Raw genomic sequence first — 17,703 nt, 5'->3', positions numbered from 1 at the left:
TTGACATGTTAAAGTTTTTTTATATTTGTATATACATATATACACACATACAGAGTACAAAATGTTTTTTTTCACCGTTAAAATAATTATTACAATATGTTAATTTTTTTTCTTTTTCTTCCAAAGTAAAACACTTAATATGACCACCACCAGTAGAGATGGCACCAAAATCCCAATGATGAGGCCCCAATTAGACGGTTGATGGCTGCACACTGCATCACTCTGCTGTGTTCCCTGTGTGATTGTTATCTGCCCCAAAGACTCACATCTGTAAAGGAGAGAATTATTATTATTGATATTTTTATATTTTGCTTTTAAAAATACATTTCACAATACAGAAAGGTGACAATCGTCTTATACTCACTTTGTATGTGGTTTGCAGCGCATAAATGAACCATCTGAATATGTCTCCTCTGGGCAGTCCTTACATACAGTATCCATTAAAGCTGTTCCTGTATAGAATTATATATTTGCTGGATAAATTTCATAAAACTGTTTGACTGAATACAGAGGAATTTGAATTAAAAATTACCAGGTTACTCTACCAATCAAAAGTTTGTGTTTACCTGGAAATGTCCTTGTTTTCCATGAAAACACACATGAAATTACTGTGTATTACATAATCACTGTGAATTAAAGTTAAAATGCTCACCGTTCTGGTAGATGTATTGTCCAGGTAGGCAGGTGGAGTGCTCTCTGGCTTTTCTGCAGCTCTCATCCTGAGTTTCTATACAATAATATCCTGACAAAGGCTCACAGAGTGCATCTGAAGTGGATGAACACTTATGCTTTACATGTACTCCATTACCTGAAAGAAAATTATACACATTACAGAAAATATTCAATATCATTGATTAGCTATTTTAGAAGAGGTTTTCATGTGTTAAGTTACAGGAATGGCAGGAATGAATATGTCTTCACCTTCATCACACACAGCACAGGGGAGACATGCGGTCAGTCCGTTCGGGACATCGGTGTAGGTTGATCCAGTGCACACTTTACACTGCGTGCCTGATTGACTGTCGCAGTGTTTAAACACATGGTCACCTGGACAATAACATTTTATTTTCAAGCTTGTCTCATGCACATTATCCCACTGAATGTAGTCACTATATCCATGTAAATGATTTTCTACAAATGCTGAAGGACAGTGAACATGGTGTTTTCAAGAAGGAATAACATTTTCCTCAAACAACAGTGCTTCCTACTCCTCCTAATCTTCCAAAGGTAAATTGATATGTCATTATTTATTTCATTGTTTGTTTGTTTGTTTAATATTTAATATCATTTTTAGTATAATTTAATAACAATTTATTTGTAGAAAGTGTATTGCTTCAAATTGCTTTTGAATTGTCTATTGAATACATACTTTTTACTTCATATTTTTGTATCAATTCTGGAAGCATAACAAAAACATGTTGAATCTGAATGTTTATTTTCCCTCGCTGTAAGGCTTAAATATTTTTAATGTTGCCTCGAACAAAGTACAAGTCTCAGTCAAATAAGAAAAATAGGATTTAATAATTAGATAACACAAATAAGGTTACCTACCAGGAGCACACATTGGACAGCATTCTCCATGAATTTCATACTCTGCAGTGTTGCATGTTGTGCAGCACATTCCACTGAGATTTAGTATTACTGAATATATGGCATATATTCTTTTTACTTGCCAGATGTGGAGCATGCCAGATGTAGGACTTTTTTTGTACTGCAAGGTAGAAAACATCATCTGTGCTCAAGTACACCTGAATAAAATATTATATCAATAACAATGAATATAAACTCAATTAACATGAAGTACAAAAAAAGGAGGGTGGAGAAAATGTTATAGATCACAGAAACAAAAAAATATTAGAGCAACTTGGTGGGAACAATAAGGCTATAACGCTACACTACAAATAATAAGTCTAACATTTGAATAGTTTCAATGAATGAATGAATGAATGAATGAATGAATGAAGCCACAAACTAAACTCATTTAAAACTGATTAGCGTAATACTACTGTAGCATACTTTCACTCAGGTGCCTTTGTCCCGCCAGACTTGAACTAAAGTCTTGTTCAGATTGTGTCTGAAAATCTAGTTTTTATTTAGCGCCACCTTGTGGACTGGAAGAGCTCTCATCACACTTATGATCATTTCAGCATAGATGACACTGTAATTAATCAGTTCGGTGCTTACTGTGTGATGCAGACAAAATATTCCTTGAAATACTAAATACCTGCTTTAAGTGAGGTTTAATGGCTTTGTCCATGGAAAAAGTCATTTCTACAAACAAAGCTTAACACACAAGTAGAGAATGATCAAAATTATAGCTATAACTATGTCCTGAATTGCTTTTCTTGTTTTATTTGTGGTGTCACTTTCTCTAACACTTCTTTATTTCATTTTCAACGTTCACAAAGATCATTACATCTGTATTTCCTTATCTGTATTAAAAGATATAGCATATGCATGCAATGGAGGAGGAGAAGGTTCACAAGTTTCAGTTAAGCTACAGCATGGCGATGGAAGAACTCTGTAGGCTTGAAAGCATCAACTAGACACTGTTGGAAGAGTTGGCAGAGAGTAACACAAACTACAACCTCAACCCTAACCACAAATAAAAACAGCAGGCTTCAAAAAGTTTCAAAAAAGGAATAAACAGAACATTTAACAATATTTTACACTGTCTTAGTATGTCAGAGTTTTTTTTTAAAGCAGCCTAACACATAGCTCAGAGCCATTTCCCGGAATGTTTCACATTTCTTCTGAAAAGAAAGCAAAAAAAAAATGTCAATATTTTTACTTCTGCTTATCATTGTTCATATAAACTCTTTAACATCAAATAATATATATTCTCTTATATAGATTAAAGCTGAAGGTTTTGGAGGTAAATTAGCAGTCCTTACCATCTGCTGAACATACACTATATTGCCAAAAGTATTCGCTCACCCATCCAACTAATCAGAATCAGGTGTTCCAATCACTTCCATGGCCACAGGTGTATAAAATCAAGCACCTAGGCATGCAGACTGTTTTTACAAACATTTGTGAAAGAATGGGTCGCTCTCAGGAGCTCAGTGATTTCCAGCGTGGAACTGTGATAGGATGCCACCTGTGCAACAAATCCAGTCGTGAAATTTCCTCGCTCCTAAATATTCCACAGTCAACTGTCAGCTGTATTATAAGAACGTGGAAGTGTTTGGGAACGACAGCAACTCAGCCACGAAGTGGTAGGCCACGTAAACTGACGGAGCGGGGTCAGCGGATGCTGAGGCGCATAGTGCGAAGAGGTCGCCAACTTTCTGCAGAGTCAATCGCTACAGACCTCCAAACTTCATGTGGCCTTCAGATTAGCTCAAGAACAGTGTGCAGAGAGCTTCATGGAATGGGTTTCCATGGCCGAGCAGCTGCATCCAAGCCATACATCACCAAGTGCAATGCAAAGCATCGGATGCAGTGGTGTAAAGCACGCCGCCACTGGACTCTAGAGCAGTGGAGACGCGTTCTCTGGAGTGACGAATCGCGCTTCTCCATCTGGCAATCTGATGGACGAGTCTGGGTTTGGCGGTTGCCAGGAGAACGGTACTTGTCTGACTGCATTGTGCCAAGTGTAAAGTTTGGTGGAGGGGGGATTTATGGTGTGGGGTTGTTTTTCAGGAGCTGGGCTTGGCCCCTTAGTTCCAGTGAAAGGAACTCTGAATGCTTCAGCATACCAAGACATTTTGGACAATTCCATGCTCCCAACTTTGTGGGAACAGTTTGGAGCTGGCCCCTTCCTCTTCCAACATGACTGTGCACCAGTGACCAAAGCAAGGTCCATAAAGACATGGATGACAGAGTCTGGTGTGGATGAACTTGACTGGCCTGCACAGAGTCCTGACCTCAACCCGATAGAACACCTTTGGGATGAATTAGAGCGGAGACTGAGAGCCAGGCCTTCTTGTCCAACATCAGTGTGTGACCTCACAAATGCGCTTCTGGAAGAATGGTCAAAAATTCCCATAAACACACTCCTAAACCTTGTGGACAGCCTTCCCAGAAGAGTTGAAGCTGTTATAGCTGCAAAGGGTGGACCGACGTCATATTGAACCCTATGGATTAGGAATGGGATGTCATATCTTAAGTTCATATGCGAGTCAAGGCAGGTGAGCAAATACTTTTGGCAATATAGTGTATGTATGTGTAAAATTTGGCCCGACAACAGCCTGGGTTTGCTTATTGTAAACATGTCATACATACACCTACACACCTGAGCTTTCCAAAGGTGTAAGGAAAAGTTGCAACATGAACATGGGTGTAGTTAAAGGTCAAGGATGATGCGAAGACACAATGGTGCTTTGGTGACTGTGTAAAGGGCTTAGAATCATTTAAATTTTCTAAACGATGTGGAGTTCTATCAGCTAGTTTTGTCTAATCGAACAAGATTTTACCTTTCACTACAGAGTCTTGTAAACTGTCTTGTAAAAAGGTTTTAGTATACTGTAAGTCCATATTTACACAGGCATTTTCAAAAGGGAAATGATTGTTCCAATGTTGATGTGGATTTGATACACAGAAGAAATCCCACTTCTGTTAAATCTGAAATTAAAGAGAAGTCCCAAATTAACACCCAAGCAACTACATACCCATTTAAGGAAGACACCAGAGAGACCAGCTCTGAGTGATTCTGCAGATACACTATATTGCCAAAAGTTTTGGGACACCCCTCCAAATCATTGAAATCAGGTGTTATTTTTCAGGGGTTGGGCTTGGCCCCTTAGTTCCAGTGAAATGAACTTTGCTTTAGCATGTATACATATATATACACACACACATACATATATACATGTGTATGTGTATATATATATATTATATATACATTGAGGGAAAAATTATTTGATCCCCTGCTGATTTTGTATGTTTGCCCACTGACAGAAATGATCAGTCTGTAATTTTAATGGTAGGTTTATCTGAACAGTGAGAGACAGAATAACAACAAAAAAAATTCATTTCAAAAAAAGTTATACATTGATTTTCATTTTATTGAGTGAAATAAGTATTTGACCCCTTTGCAAAACATGACTTAGTACTTGGTGGCAAACCCTTGTTGGCAATCACAGACGTCAGACATTTCTTGTAGTTGGCCACCAGGTTTGCACACATCTCACATCTCAAGGAATTTGGGCCCACTCCTCTTTGCAGATCCTCTCCAAGTCATTAAGGTTTTGTGGCTGACCCTTCAGCTCCCTCCACAGATTTTCTATGGGATTAAGGTCTGGAGACTGGCTAGGCCACTACAGGACCTTAATGTGCTTCTTTTTGAACCACTCCTTTGTTGCCTTGGCCGTGTGTTTTGGGTCATTGTCAGGCTGGAGTATCCATCCACGACCCATTTTCAATGCCCTGGCTAAGGGAAGGAGGTTCTCACTCAAGATTTGATGGTACATGGCTCCGTCCATCGTCCCTTTGATGCGGTGCAGTTGTCCTGTCCCCTTAGCAGAAAAACACCCCCAAAGCATAATGTTTCCACCTCCATGTTTGACGATGAGGATGGTCTTCTTAGAGTCATAGGCAGCATTCCTCCTCCTCCAAACACGGCGAGTTGAGTTGATGCCAAAGAGCTGGATTTTGGTCTCATTTGACCACAACACTTTCACCCAGTTCTCCTCTGAATCATTCAGATGTTCACTGGCAAACTTCAGATGAGCCTGTACATGTGCTTTCTTTAGCAGGGGGACCTTGCGGGCGCTACTGGATTTCAGTCTTTCACGGCGTAGTGTTACTAATTGTTTTCTTGGTGACTATGGTCCCAGCTGCCTTGAGATCATTGACAAAATCCTCCAGTGTAATTCTGGGCTGATTCCTCGCCGTTCTCATGATCATTGAAACTCCATGAGGTGAGATCTTGCATGGAGCCCCAGACCGAGGAAGATTGACAGTCCTTTTGTGTTTCTTCCATTTGGGAATAATCACACCAACTGTTGTCACCTTCTCACCAAGCTGCTTGGCGATGGTCTTGTAGCTCATTCCAGCCTTGTGTAGGTCTACAATCTTGTCCCTGACATCCATGGACAGCTCTTTGGTCTTGGCCATGATGGAGAGTTTGGAATCTGATTGATTGCTTCCTTCTGTGGACAGGTGTCTTTCATACAGTTAAGGAGCTGAGATTAAGAGCACTCCCCGAGAGTGCTCCTACTGTAATCTCAGCTCTTTACCTGTATAAAAGACACCTGGGAGCCAGAAATCTTTCTGACTGAAAGGGGATCAAATACTTATTTCACTCATTAAAATGCAAATCAATGTAGAACTTTTCTGAAATGCGTTTTTCTGGATTTTTTTGTTGTTATTCTGCCTCTCACTGTTCAAATACACCTACCATTAAAATTACACACACTAGCTTTTTTACAACCTCTTATTTCACAAAACAAAAGTGAAACATCAGAAGCAGATGCAGAAACAAACATGTCTGATATTTTTGGTTTGACATTTTCTGTATCTTTTTAGGTTAGGTTTTTTGCATGTTATTTTGAACACCTGCTTTGTGAAATAGTATGTGCCACCAATTAACCACCTATTAACCCATCAGATTTAGGAGGCAGAATAGGTCTCATGTAATTTACAAGGTAATGGTTTAAAGGACACTTTCTTTGCTTACCATTCTCTCTCCATATAGAAAGTAAAGAAGGTACATATAGAGCACACAGGGCACATACTTTGACATGCACTGCCTCCCTGAACATTGATGCAGTCCAAGTACACCACTTCATGGCAAAGGTAATCCCTAAACCTCTGTCAGCAGAAAACTGCAACAATATTTTAGGCCTTGACCTGGCTTCTAAGACCAGATCTCAATCTGAAACAACCTCTGTGGGATGTGCTGGACAAATAAATCCAATCTAAGGAGATCCCATCTAACAACTTACAGGGCTTGCAGACGCTACAGCACACCTCCAGAGACCTTGTGGTTTCCATGCCTCACCAGGTTAAAGTACAAGGGGGACCTATGCAACATTAGGCAAGTGGTTTTAATGTTATGTCTAATCAGAGTGTATATAATTCCAGCCAACAATATTAGACTCAACAGCAACAGTAAGTTAATTTGTTTTAATGTTTCATCTTTTAATAAATATTTAGTATGAACACTAGTGAGATATATATTGTCCATTAATTCTAGATTTGTAATTTTATTTTGTAAGAATAATTACCTAGCATGAATTGCATTATGTTGCAAGCCTTCATTTTATGTTATAAATAGTTATGTTATAGTTTATGTTAAATATAATGCTATGTATGAACAACTCTGTATAAATACAACCATTCAAACATTTTAAGTGTACTAAGTAAACAAGTAAGTAAGTAAGTAAATAATTGCACAATAGTGTACATTGTGGGCACTTTAAAAACACCAGATGGTACAGAGTTATAAAATATTTTAATAGGACATTGGTAAAATGTGAGAATCTTTCAGTTTAAGTGAGAATTCAAGCCAAAACAAAAACGCACACCGGTGGGGAAAAACAAAGACACATCTGCACAAATACATACACACACTTTTTACAATTTACCCCCCACAAAGTGCGAATGTAACAGCTCAAATTACTCACTCACTCACTTTTTGGTCAAACAGAGTACTTCCTGTCATGATGTTACTGATGTTTCCCGCTAATCCTTGCATTCAGCAAACTGCACAAGTCCAACAATATCAAGCTGGTCGTGAGAAACGTAGATTCAATATGTAAACCAACCACAACTCTGAACATGTGGTGTCAGTTGCACAGGAAGCAAAACAGGAAGCCTGTTTTTTAGAGTAATGCCAAAAAAAACATAAACAGTAGTTTAACATGTTATCGTTGTAAAATACTGGTATTTCAAACCACTGATGCTCAGAATAAAAAAGAAAGAAAACCTTTTATAAGTGTCTTTTTTTTCATGCTACATTTTGCTGTCCTTTGTGTGCACGTTCCTCCACATAAAGTTGCATCTGTTGAAAGTAAGAAAGTGGATAATTATGTTGTGCTTTTCCACACTTCGATCAAGATTACTGCCTCTTTGAAATGTGACTATGTTGCGTATGGTTATGAAAATTACCTTTACTATGTCTGAGGTCATCGTTTTCAGAGGAATGAGTCTGGGCTCCTGCATGAGGACTTCCTGCTCATCTGCAACAATCCAGGGAAAGTCCTGCATACACACACAGACCTGTTTTACTTCATGTATAACACAGGGACACATGCTAGGTGACCAATTAAAAAAAAAAGTAAAATAAGGTAGTTTAGAAATAAAAGAATGTACGCTCACTGAACAAAGCATTAATAATAACTTCATACACTGAAAAGCTGTATGGTGCATAGTGGAGATTTGTGTATGACACTCGAACTGGCCAGCACAATCACCAAACCTAAGTCTAATACATTATTTTTAAGTCTCAAGACACTCAAATTCTAATCTCAAGGCACAGGTGGCATTTTTGTGACTCAATTATTTGACCAGAGAGCATGTGTTAGTGTAAAATAATAAGAAACTAAGATGTCCTGTTGTAGATATCTGCATTCAATCTGAGTAGGCAACAGTAACATGGAGCAGAGTTTAATAATAATAATAAAAATAATAATAAAACTTTATCCTGACCTTGATCACCTGAACTTTCTCCATGTTTCTTGTGGCAGATTCTCTGGTATAAACCAGAACAGTAAATGTACATCCTGTGATAAAGAGGAAGACAGAAAATTCAGAACTGTCCATTACCTAAAAGTCACATAAGTACACTTTATTTCACATTAGCACTTTAATAATTAATTACATAAAGACACAGGAAGGAGATATAACTGTTGTACACTATTTTCAAAAACTTCATTAAATCCAATTTCCCAAACTCCCAGCAACATTTGTTGGTCAAATGTATGGAATGCATGGAAAGAGACTTCTTACCTGGAGGGTTGTTTTCTAAAACAGCATCACACACACTGATTTTCAGGATCACAGCTCTTAGCAGTTGCTCCACATGAGACAGCAGTGTGTCTGAGCTGCAACGGAAAAAAACGCAACCACACACACACATAAAAAACTCAGCTTTGTTGCTCAGCTTTGTATGTGCATGAGTGTGTGTGTTTTGTGATCTTTCTTTTTCTGTAGAAAAACTGTCTGAAGTGCATGCTCTTGAGCCTTACCTAATAGACAGCAAAGGAGGCTGGGAGATCTCAAACACGAACCTTTCCACTGGGTGATGCTCTTTATCCATAATTACCACCACCACTTTCTCTGCCTCATTCTGCATTCACAATTCAATATCAAGCACTACATTAAGATGTATCACAATCTATAATTCATGCTCTACAAGGCCTTGTGTATAATTATATATAATAAAATAATGAAAAATAATGAAAAATGAATCTCAGTGATTGCATGCTGTGGAAATTACATGTGTACATTTGTCAGTCATAGTACAAGATGATGCTTGTTGAACATTTCCTTTGAACTAGAGCAGGATTTTTATGTTGTTGATGTTAATCTCACCTTCTCAATAAGTGGTTTGACACACTGCAGTGTGTCCTGGATATACTGATTCAGCTCGGGGTGACATGACATCTGAAGGTCAAACACAAAGGCTCATTATAGTAGGCGTTTATAGTGAGGGTGTTTTTAAGGTATTTAGAGCCCAATCTTGTTCCATGAAAGAAGAAAGCAGCTATATGCTTAGAATAAACAGACTAAATTAATAAACTAAATAAATTAATAAGTCATCCATAGCTTCTTTTGCTTGACACGACAGATTCGCCAAATATAAACTGAATGAATAGTATAAGGCACTGATGCATGTCTAGGCATTATGATACATATATACCCATCAGGCATAACATTATGACCAGTGACAGGCAAGGTGAATAACACTGATTATCTCCTCATCATGGTACCTTTTAGCGGGTGGGATATATTAGGCAGCAAGTGAAAATTTGTCCTTAAAGTCGATGTGTTAGAATTCAGGAAAAATGGGCAAGTGTAAAGATTTAAGCGAGTTTGACAAGGGCCAAATTGTGATGGCTAGACAACTGGATAAGATCGTCTCCAAAACTGCAGCTCTTGTGGGGTGTTCCCGGTCTGCAGTGGTCAGTATCTATCAAAAGTGGTCCAAGGAATGAACAGTGGTGTACCAGCGTCATTGGTGGCCAAGGCTCACTGATGCATATGGGGAGCGAAGGCTGGCCCATGTGATCCGATCCAACAGATGAGCTACTGCTGCTCAAATTGCTGAAGCATAATGTTATGCCTGGACAAAGGATGTTCAATATTCTGAATATGAGCTCTGAGATGAGCACAGGACAGTTTTTGTGATTACAGCAGGAGTTTGTAGAGGACCCTGAGAGGATCCTGAGGAATCCAGAGATGGACCAGCTGACTGTACATGACTGCAGAAAGGACATTGTACATAATCACACTCTTCGCTGTTTATAATCATTTATAAATCACACTGTCCGGGGTCACCCAAATGCGGATAGGTTCCCTTTTGAGTGTGGTTCCTCTCAAGGTTTCTACCTCATACCGAGTTTTTCCTTGCCACATTCACCTCAGGCTTGCTCACTAGGGATGATTTTGTCTAACACCTAACACTTCTGCACTGTTTTTTGTTCCTTATGTTCTGTAAAGCTGCTTTGAGACAATGTCCAGTGTTAAAAGCGCTATACAAATAAAACTGACTTGAAGTGAATTGAATTGAAGCATCAGCTCTGCATCAAAGGAAAAGAGGTCATCGTCAGTATCTCTTCTTAAGCTTTCCCAGCTTAAGTTTGCTTAAATACATCCACTAAACATGCTGATGTGTTTCAGCATCACTAGGTGTATCGCTTACCTGTACAGGTACATTGTACTTCTTCCTCTTTTGGAATATTCCGGATGGATAAACTTCTCTCACATACAGGATGAGGTGAATGGCCACTTCCAGAAACTCACACAGGATGTCAGCCACCACTGAAAACAGATCTATCATCAGACAACGCAGGAAGGTGTTATTAAGAATAAACAAACCCAGTGCATCTCTGTATTATCACCTTGTCCAAAGTTCAAGTCCTGTCTTGTAAGAGTTGCCATGGTTACGTATTAGGAAAATGAGGGAGGGGGATGTTGGGGGGGGGAGGGGGGCAAAGACTTTCAGATCCCAGGTGCTGAGTTAAAGAAGATGATCACTGTCAGCTAAAATCCATAGTAGCGTTTTAGTTAGTGTGCTTCCTGTTAAATGTATATGTATATAAGGGAAACCTTAGCTGGCTTACGGCATATAAAAAAAGGGCATAAAATCAAATTATGCCCTGTGCGATTCTACTAAAGCGACACTATCCTGCAGATTACCGAAAGTAACACTTCATTTCACAAAAATGCCTTAAACCAATTACACTAAACATGTATAAACCATCCAGCAAAGTGAGAAGAAAATCCTTCGGATCTGCGCAGTTGATAATCTAGCTAGCAGAAATTCATGTTTACTATCCGACGCGCCGGATTTCTTCGTGGCATCAGCGGCATCAGCAGCACCGAAAAGCGCCCCTAGTGTCCTGGAGTTCATACAAGTCACAGACAGTATGCTGCTTACGATATCCTTCATTAATAATGAACAATCCTTGAAGTGTTTTCGTGAAAAAAGCAGTTACCCATTCATTTACTATTGTTATATTTTGCCGTTGTAGCTCAATTTACCACAAGGTGACAACATGTGCTTTCTGAGATGCTTTTCAGCTCAGCATGGTTACAGTAGGCAAGTTACAATAGGTTTCCTGGCAGCTCAAAACAGTCTGGTCTTTCTCCTCTGACCTCTGTCATTAACAAGGTATTTCCAATCGCAGACCTGCTGCCCCTGGAAAGGTTATTGTGTTTTTTTCCTCAACACTTTAAACTGTTCTGTGTGAACATCTCAGAAGATCAGCAGTTTCTGAAACCATCCCTGACACCACACTGCGGTCAGAGACACTGAGTTCACACTTTCTAATGTTCGATGTACATATTAACATAAGCTCTTAACCTGTATCTGGAGGATTTTCTGCATTATGGTGCTGCTGCAGGTGTGTCTTTCTAATAGATAGATAGATAGATAGATAGATAGATAGATAGATAGATAGATAGATAGATAGATAGATAGATAGATAGATAGATAGATAGATAGATAGACAGACAGACAGACAGACAGACAGACAGACGGATAGACAGATAGATAGATTACTTTATTGATCCCATTATATATTGTATGTTAATTACTTTGTTGTTCCCTTGAGGGAAATTCTTGTGTTACAGCAGCTTATACAGTTACAAGATACAACACAAACAAAACTATAAAATGTAAAATTATATATGTTTATAATATAAAACTAAGTAGAATGAAGAGAAACCTTGAATATAGAATACACTAAGTTAAATTAAAAGTAGCAGTGCAGATATGAAACACATTCGTGGATTTAACCATGTTTAGATCCATGTTTACATTACAGTGCACATGTGCAAACAGGGAGTAGATAATAAATATGAAGAACCTTGTGAGTCTAGAAAAAAGTGTTAATAGTTGTAGTAGGGCAGTGTGATCACCTGTATGAGCTTATGTACGTTATTGCAAATGTTATGAATGATCTCCTGTAACATTTTGTAATTGTGGTCTAAGATATATTGTAATATATAAGATATATGTATATACAACGTAAGTGTTCCTATTATCTGGCAACACAATACAGGCAATAATTACTAAGCTACGATAAATACTAAGCTACAGACGGAGAACTGGATTATATCTCTGGTGCAAACACTGCACTTAGATTTGAACAGCTCCTCATTATATTATCAAGATGCCCCAAGACACAGTAGCTTAGCCAACTGCCACTTTTAAAAGCTCTGCCTCAGCAAATACTTTACATTGCACAGCATGAATCTTGGCCTGATTATCAGTGAGCAGCAGAAATCACAGAGGCTCTGTGCGCTTTACGACAGGCAGTGAGTAAAGGTTTAACTTAATGAACTCCCAGACCTGCTGCTTTTTAGAGAAGGTATAAAGACAGAAAGTGAGGAGCAAATCTTCCACGCTGTGTGCGCTGAACTCCCGTAAGTACAACTCATACTTAGATAAGACACTAGTTGGTTCTGACATATTTACTACTCAAACTGCTGAATCAATGCATCAATGAGGTTTGTGAAACAGTTATTTGTGTTTGCTTGAGTTGAAGGTCACCTATAGTTAACAATTAATAAGTGCTGGTGTATTTTTGGAGACCTAAAGGAAGAAAATCTTACAAAAGCAAGCTGCAATATATATATATATATATATATATATATATATATATATATATATATATATATATATATATATATATAATTCTAGATGCAACAAATAAGGTAAGTCATGATCTAACATGCTGAATAGTTACTTGAATCCTGGACTTCAGCCAGTGACAGAGGGACTGTCTTGACTTGCTCAATAAGTGTGTTTAACTTCATTCACAATGCGCAATTGTTGAAGGCAACACCACACCAGGAAGCATGTTATGTTAAAGTAATATGAACAGACATTATATGGTGTGTTTGTTTTGCAGTTGTCTCTACACACTCACAAAAGGTGGGTAGGAGATGGAGTCCGGTGAAGCTACTGTACAGTACAACCGATGGAATGAGGACAACATTAACATGAACGTAGCTGCTTCTCAGACGAGTCTGAACGGGTGAGTATTTATTTATTCATCATCTATTGCTTAACCTTATATATGAAAATCTACAGCACATATTCAGTAACACTTTATGGATGATATAAGCAGGTCATTACAAGCTAGATCAAGCTAGCCTTTTAAAGAAGCCATGGTTTAATGGCTTAATGTTGCCAGGTTGTTGTGTTATGTTTTACTGATCCTGAAATTTTTTTTTAATGAATTTACAATGAAGTTACAATTCAAGTTGGATTCATTTTAGGTAAATATTAAACTATGAGCTATGAATTTGGATGTACAGAAATATATCTTTAAGGGTTTGTGAAGAATTGTACTTTGAACCCTTTCTGAAAATGAAACACTTCTGTATGAAACGTCTTTGTGTAAAATGTCTAAGGATTACCGCAGACGGACAACCGAAGAAATCTGGATAGCACAATGTTTCAGAGCTCAAACATATTATCTATTTACAATTAAGTCACTTATTTCATCTTGTCAAGCTGTTCATTTAGCAGCTTTTACTTTAATCTCCCCTTCCCATGAATTCAGTTCAGTTGTACAGCACTTTTAGCTTTTCAGACATATTTAAATTCAGGATATAAATTTTCAGTTTATAAATTTGTCAGTTTATCCCGAATGAGCAAGTCAGAGGCGATGGAGGAAAGGAAAAACTCCCTGGCAGGATGTTAGGAAGAAACTTTGAGAGGAACCAGAATTTAAAGGGAACCCATCCTCATTTGGGTGATACCAAATAGTGTGATTATAAATCCTTTCCTTTCTGTAACTGTGTGCTATGTGGTCGAAAAAGTGCAATTATGTAAACAGGAAATTCATTCCATGATAAATGTGGCACAAGCTGTTAGTTGCTTGTCCCTTTGAGGTAAACATTATAAAGTCTTGTGGAGATGCCTGTGACAGCGGCATTCTATCTATTAGCCCAAAATATCTCGGGCTGAAATTTCTCCAGATTGGTTTGGTCCAACATTTGATATGAAATGACCTTAAAATGAGCACTTTTTGGCTCCTCAACTATATTTTCCACAATCAAGTTTCATTTTGCATTGAATTTCAAAGACAGCTGACTTCAAGGAGGAAAAATGCCAGCGAAAAAGCCCCTGAGCTCTGAAAGATGAATAAGAGCCCAAACAGCCTGGATCTGTTGCTTCATAGTTGGGTGTAGGAGTCAGCAAGATAAAAAAAAACAAACAACGTACAGTCAGCTATTAAATTATTTGCTTTCTTGGCAAAGATGAGTAAGGATTATAAAAATGTCTTTGTGGTAATTAGATCAAATCCACACAGAAAATGTGAGCCATTTAATTCAAAAGGAAAAACTTAAAAAATCTATATTTTCCCAAACCCATATGTCACTCTTAATGGCAAGACTTGCAGCCTGTCTTGGCCAATCTTGCAGCCTGTCTTTTCCAATAATGCTTGATGAGATTGAAAAATACAGAGCAAGCAGTCTGACACTCATCAATACAGAATCTCTCCAGATCTTTCAGGGTCCTAGATTCTCCTTTGAGGACTCTCCACTTCAGATTAAAAACTTAATTCTGTGGTGATTGAATCATTTTTGTTATGCTGGAAGATATAGCCATGACCCAGTTTTAACATATTGGCAGGATGCATGGCATTATGAATTAATCATCCTGCTAATTCCACTTATCCGAACAGAGTTCCTGGGATATTTAGATGAAAAAGAGCCTCACAACATCACAAATCCTCCACCATACATAACAGCAGGATTAAGTCTTTTGTGCTTTTTCTTTTTAGGCCAAACCCACGTTAAGCTTTTTTTTTTTCAATGAACCATGGAATACATAACCAGTTTCAAAGTTCCAGTAGCATCTTGTGAACTCCAGGTGCTTATGCCTCTGCTTTGTTGCAAAGAAAGCCTTTCATCTGGCACACCTTTCAAAGAATTCTAGTAACCCTCCTCACTATGGGACAGAGCAGAGTGCACTTATGTCTTCTTCCATGCACCTGTAATATAGTTCCTGTTGTTTTAAACTTGTTAATTATTAGCCTGCTGCTTTACGAAGCTAAAAATGCCAAATCTGAGTTTATTTATGTATTCTCTAATCCTCCCACTGTTGATGAGTGACTAAGGAAATGGCTTTTGTGTCACCCCAGTGATGTAGGAGGTCATGGATGACTGCTTGAGAATTCGTAAACCCTCAGGAGAATTTAGAAAAATATAAATGGACACATGCTTCAGTTTCGTTTCATTCATAAGAATTTCTAGAAGTGCTGATAATAAACCATTATCTGAACACACACATATGTATACAATTTACCTCAGTGAAAGTTGTAGGGAGATTAATCTAATTAACCACAAAGGCATCAGTCTATACATTTTTACCACATATTTAAAGTGTCAATAATTTTGGAGCTGGCTATACATCAACAGAACAGTTATTTAAGAAGAATTTTAATATATTTTAATGCATTGTATATTATTTATGATATACACTATATTGCCAAACGTTTTTGGACACCCCTCCAAATCACTGAATTCAGGTCCATAAAGATCCATAAAGACATGGATGAACCAGTTTGGTGTGGAGGAACTTGACTGGCCTGCACAGAATCTTGACCTCAACCCGATAGAATACCTTTGGGATGAATTAGAGCGTAGACCGTGAGCCAGGCCTTCTCGTCCAACATCAGTGTGTGACCTCACAAATGCGCTTCTCAAAAATGCTCAAAAATTCCCATAAACACACTCCTAAACCTTGTGGAAAGCCTTCCCGGAAGTGTTGGAGCTGTTATAGCTGCAAAGGGTGGAACAACTCCATATTACATTCATGTGCATGTAAAGGCAAACATCTCCAGTCTCCACTCTAATTCATCCCAAAGGTGTTCTATCGGGTTGAGGTCAGGACTCTGTGCAGGCCAGTCAAGTTCCTCCACACCAAACTCTTTATGGTCTTTTTGGACCTTGCTTTGGGCACTGGTGCACAGTCATGTTGGAACAGGAAGGGGTCATCCCCAAACTGTTCCGACAAATCATTAAGAGTTACTTTTACTGGAACTAAGGGGCCAAGCCCAACCCCTGAAAAACAACACCTGAATTCAATGATTTGGAGCGGTGTCCCAAAACGTTTGGCAATATAGTGTATCTTATTTATTTTAGATATATTATTTATTGTCTATTTTTAAAATACATATATATTATATATTTATTTAACATGCAGAAACCAACTGGTAGATAGATTACAGAGACTAATCAGACAGTTATGATGTATAATCTAATTGTTACTATAAAACATGATCAAGTCATAAATATTATATGTGTAATGTCTAGTGTCATGCATGTGTTTGACCCGTTCTTGTTGATTGTGTGTCATATGGTTTAGGATCTATAATAAACTGTGCACTGGACAGCTGGGTGTGGTTGTGAGAGTGGCAGGCTCGCTGGCTGTAATGGCTTCCATGTACATTCTCGGCTACGTCACTGGATACTACGTCCATAAATGCTGACACTGTCCAAGACATTTCGCTGTTGTGGCCTGCAGCGTACGATGAATAAATTAACTGATTCACTGTCAAGTCATTTATGCGTTCATTCGTTCACAGTGTATGAAACAAATTTTACTTGAAGTTCCACTTTTTACCAGTGTTATGAACATGTTAAAGAGAATGCTTTTATCACGTGTGGTTTTATTTTGCTCCACTGGAATTTGTACAATGTACGCTTTATGTCCATTTTAAATGCTATTAAAACATTTCACACAGATTGACCAGTTTCTTACATAAATTTTCCTTAGACTTAAGAAGAATAGAGAATAATCCACCTTAATAAAAGCTCATATATGTTAAATGAGTGAGAAAGTAAGAAAGTAAACAGGAATCAGCATGCAGTTATACTGAGATAATCAGTGACTCAGTGACGTAAAACAGAGCAAGCATTATGTCACTGGAGTTAATTATTCTCCTATAAAAGCACATTCTGGGGTATTTTATCTTGTTTATACCTTGCAAATGGATTCAATTTTATTACTAAACATCATAGATTTGTTATAGTTTATATATGAGATTAGACTTGTTACATAATAGACCTGTT

General features: G+C 38.0%; 3 protein-coding genes across 5 annotated transcripts; 1 reads left to right on the top strand and 2 right to left on the bottom strand.

Annotated features, from left to right (window-relative positions):
- LOC131353170 (tumor necrosis factor receptor superfamily member 14-like) lies at positions 1–7,718 on the bottom strand. The gene is made up of 6 exons (XM_058389968.1): positions 7,580–7,718; positions 1,552–1,711; positions 922–1,047; positions 653–808; positions 365–452; positions 1–268 (listed from the first exon to the last, which is right to left on the bottom strand). Exons 1-6 carry the CDS (start codon positions 7,640–7,642, stop codon positions 100–102), a joined length of 762 nt encoding a protein of 253 aa, XP_058245951.1. The 5' UTR covers positions 7,643–7,718; the 3' UTR covers positions 1–99.
- mad2l2 (mitotic arrest deficient 2 like 2) lies at positions 7,383–11,482 on the bottom strand. Its single transcript, XM_058389969.1, has 9 exons — positions 11,010–11,482; positions 10,811–10,929; positions 9,481–9,552; positions 9,135–9,235; positions 8,896–8,990; positions 8,596–8,669; positions 8,056–8,148; positions 7,874–7,948; positions 7,383–7,762 (listed from the first exon to the last, which is right to left on the bottom strand). Exons 1-8 carry the CDS (start codon positions 11,047–11,049, stop codon positions 7,895–7,897), a joined length of 648 nt encoding a protein of 215 aa, XP_058245952.1. The 5' UTR covers positions 11,050–11,482; the 3' UTR covers positions 7,383–7,762; positions 7,874–7,894.
- Positions 11,483–12,872: 1,390 nt separating this feature from the next.
- Positions 12,873–17,170, top strand: smim1 (small integral membrane protein 1). 3 transcript variants are annotated; one of them, XM_058390615.1, is made up of 3 exons: positions 12,873–13,038; positions 13,527–13,652; positions 16,997–17,170. In XM_058390615.1, exons 2-3 carry the CDS (start codon positions 13,561–13,563, stop codon positions 17,118–17,120), a joined length of 216 nt encoding a protein of 71 aa, XP_058246598.1. In that variant the 5' UTR covers positions 12,873–13,038; positions 13,527–13,560; the 3' UTR covers positions 17,121–17,170. The 3 variants fall into 3 exon arrangements, with proteins under 3 accessions (XP_058246598.1, XP_058246599.1, XP_058246597.1); XM_058390616.1 differs by lacking the exon at positions 12,873–13,038 and adding an exon at positions 13,344–13,415; XM_058390614.1 differs by lacking the exon at positions 12,873–13,038 and having other exon boundaries at positions 13,422–13,652.
- Positions 17,171–17,703: the final 533 nt, after the last annotated feature.

This window comes from Hemibagrus wyckioides, linkage group LG05 (assembly GCF_019097595.1).
Source record: "Hemibagrus wyckioides isolate EC202008001 linkage group LG05, SWU_Hwy_1.0, whole genome shotgun sequence".
Taxonomy (NCBI): domain Eukaryota; kingdom Metazoa; phylum Chordata; class Actinopteri; order Siluriformes; family Bagridae; genus Hemibagrus; species Hemibagrus wyckioides.
Note: the sequence above shows the minus strand (reverse complement) of the source record. Positions and strands in the feature narration are given on the sequence as shown.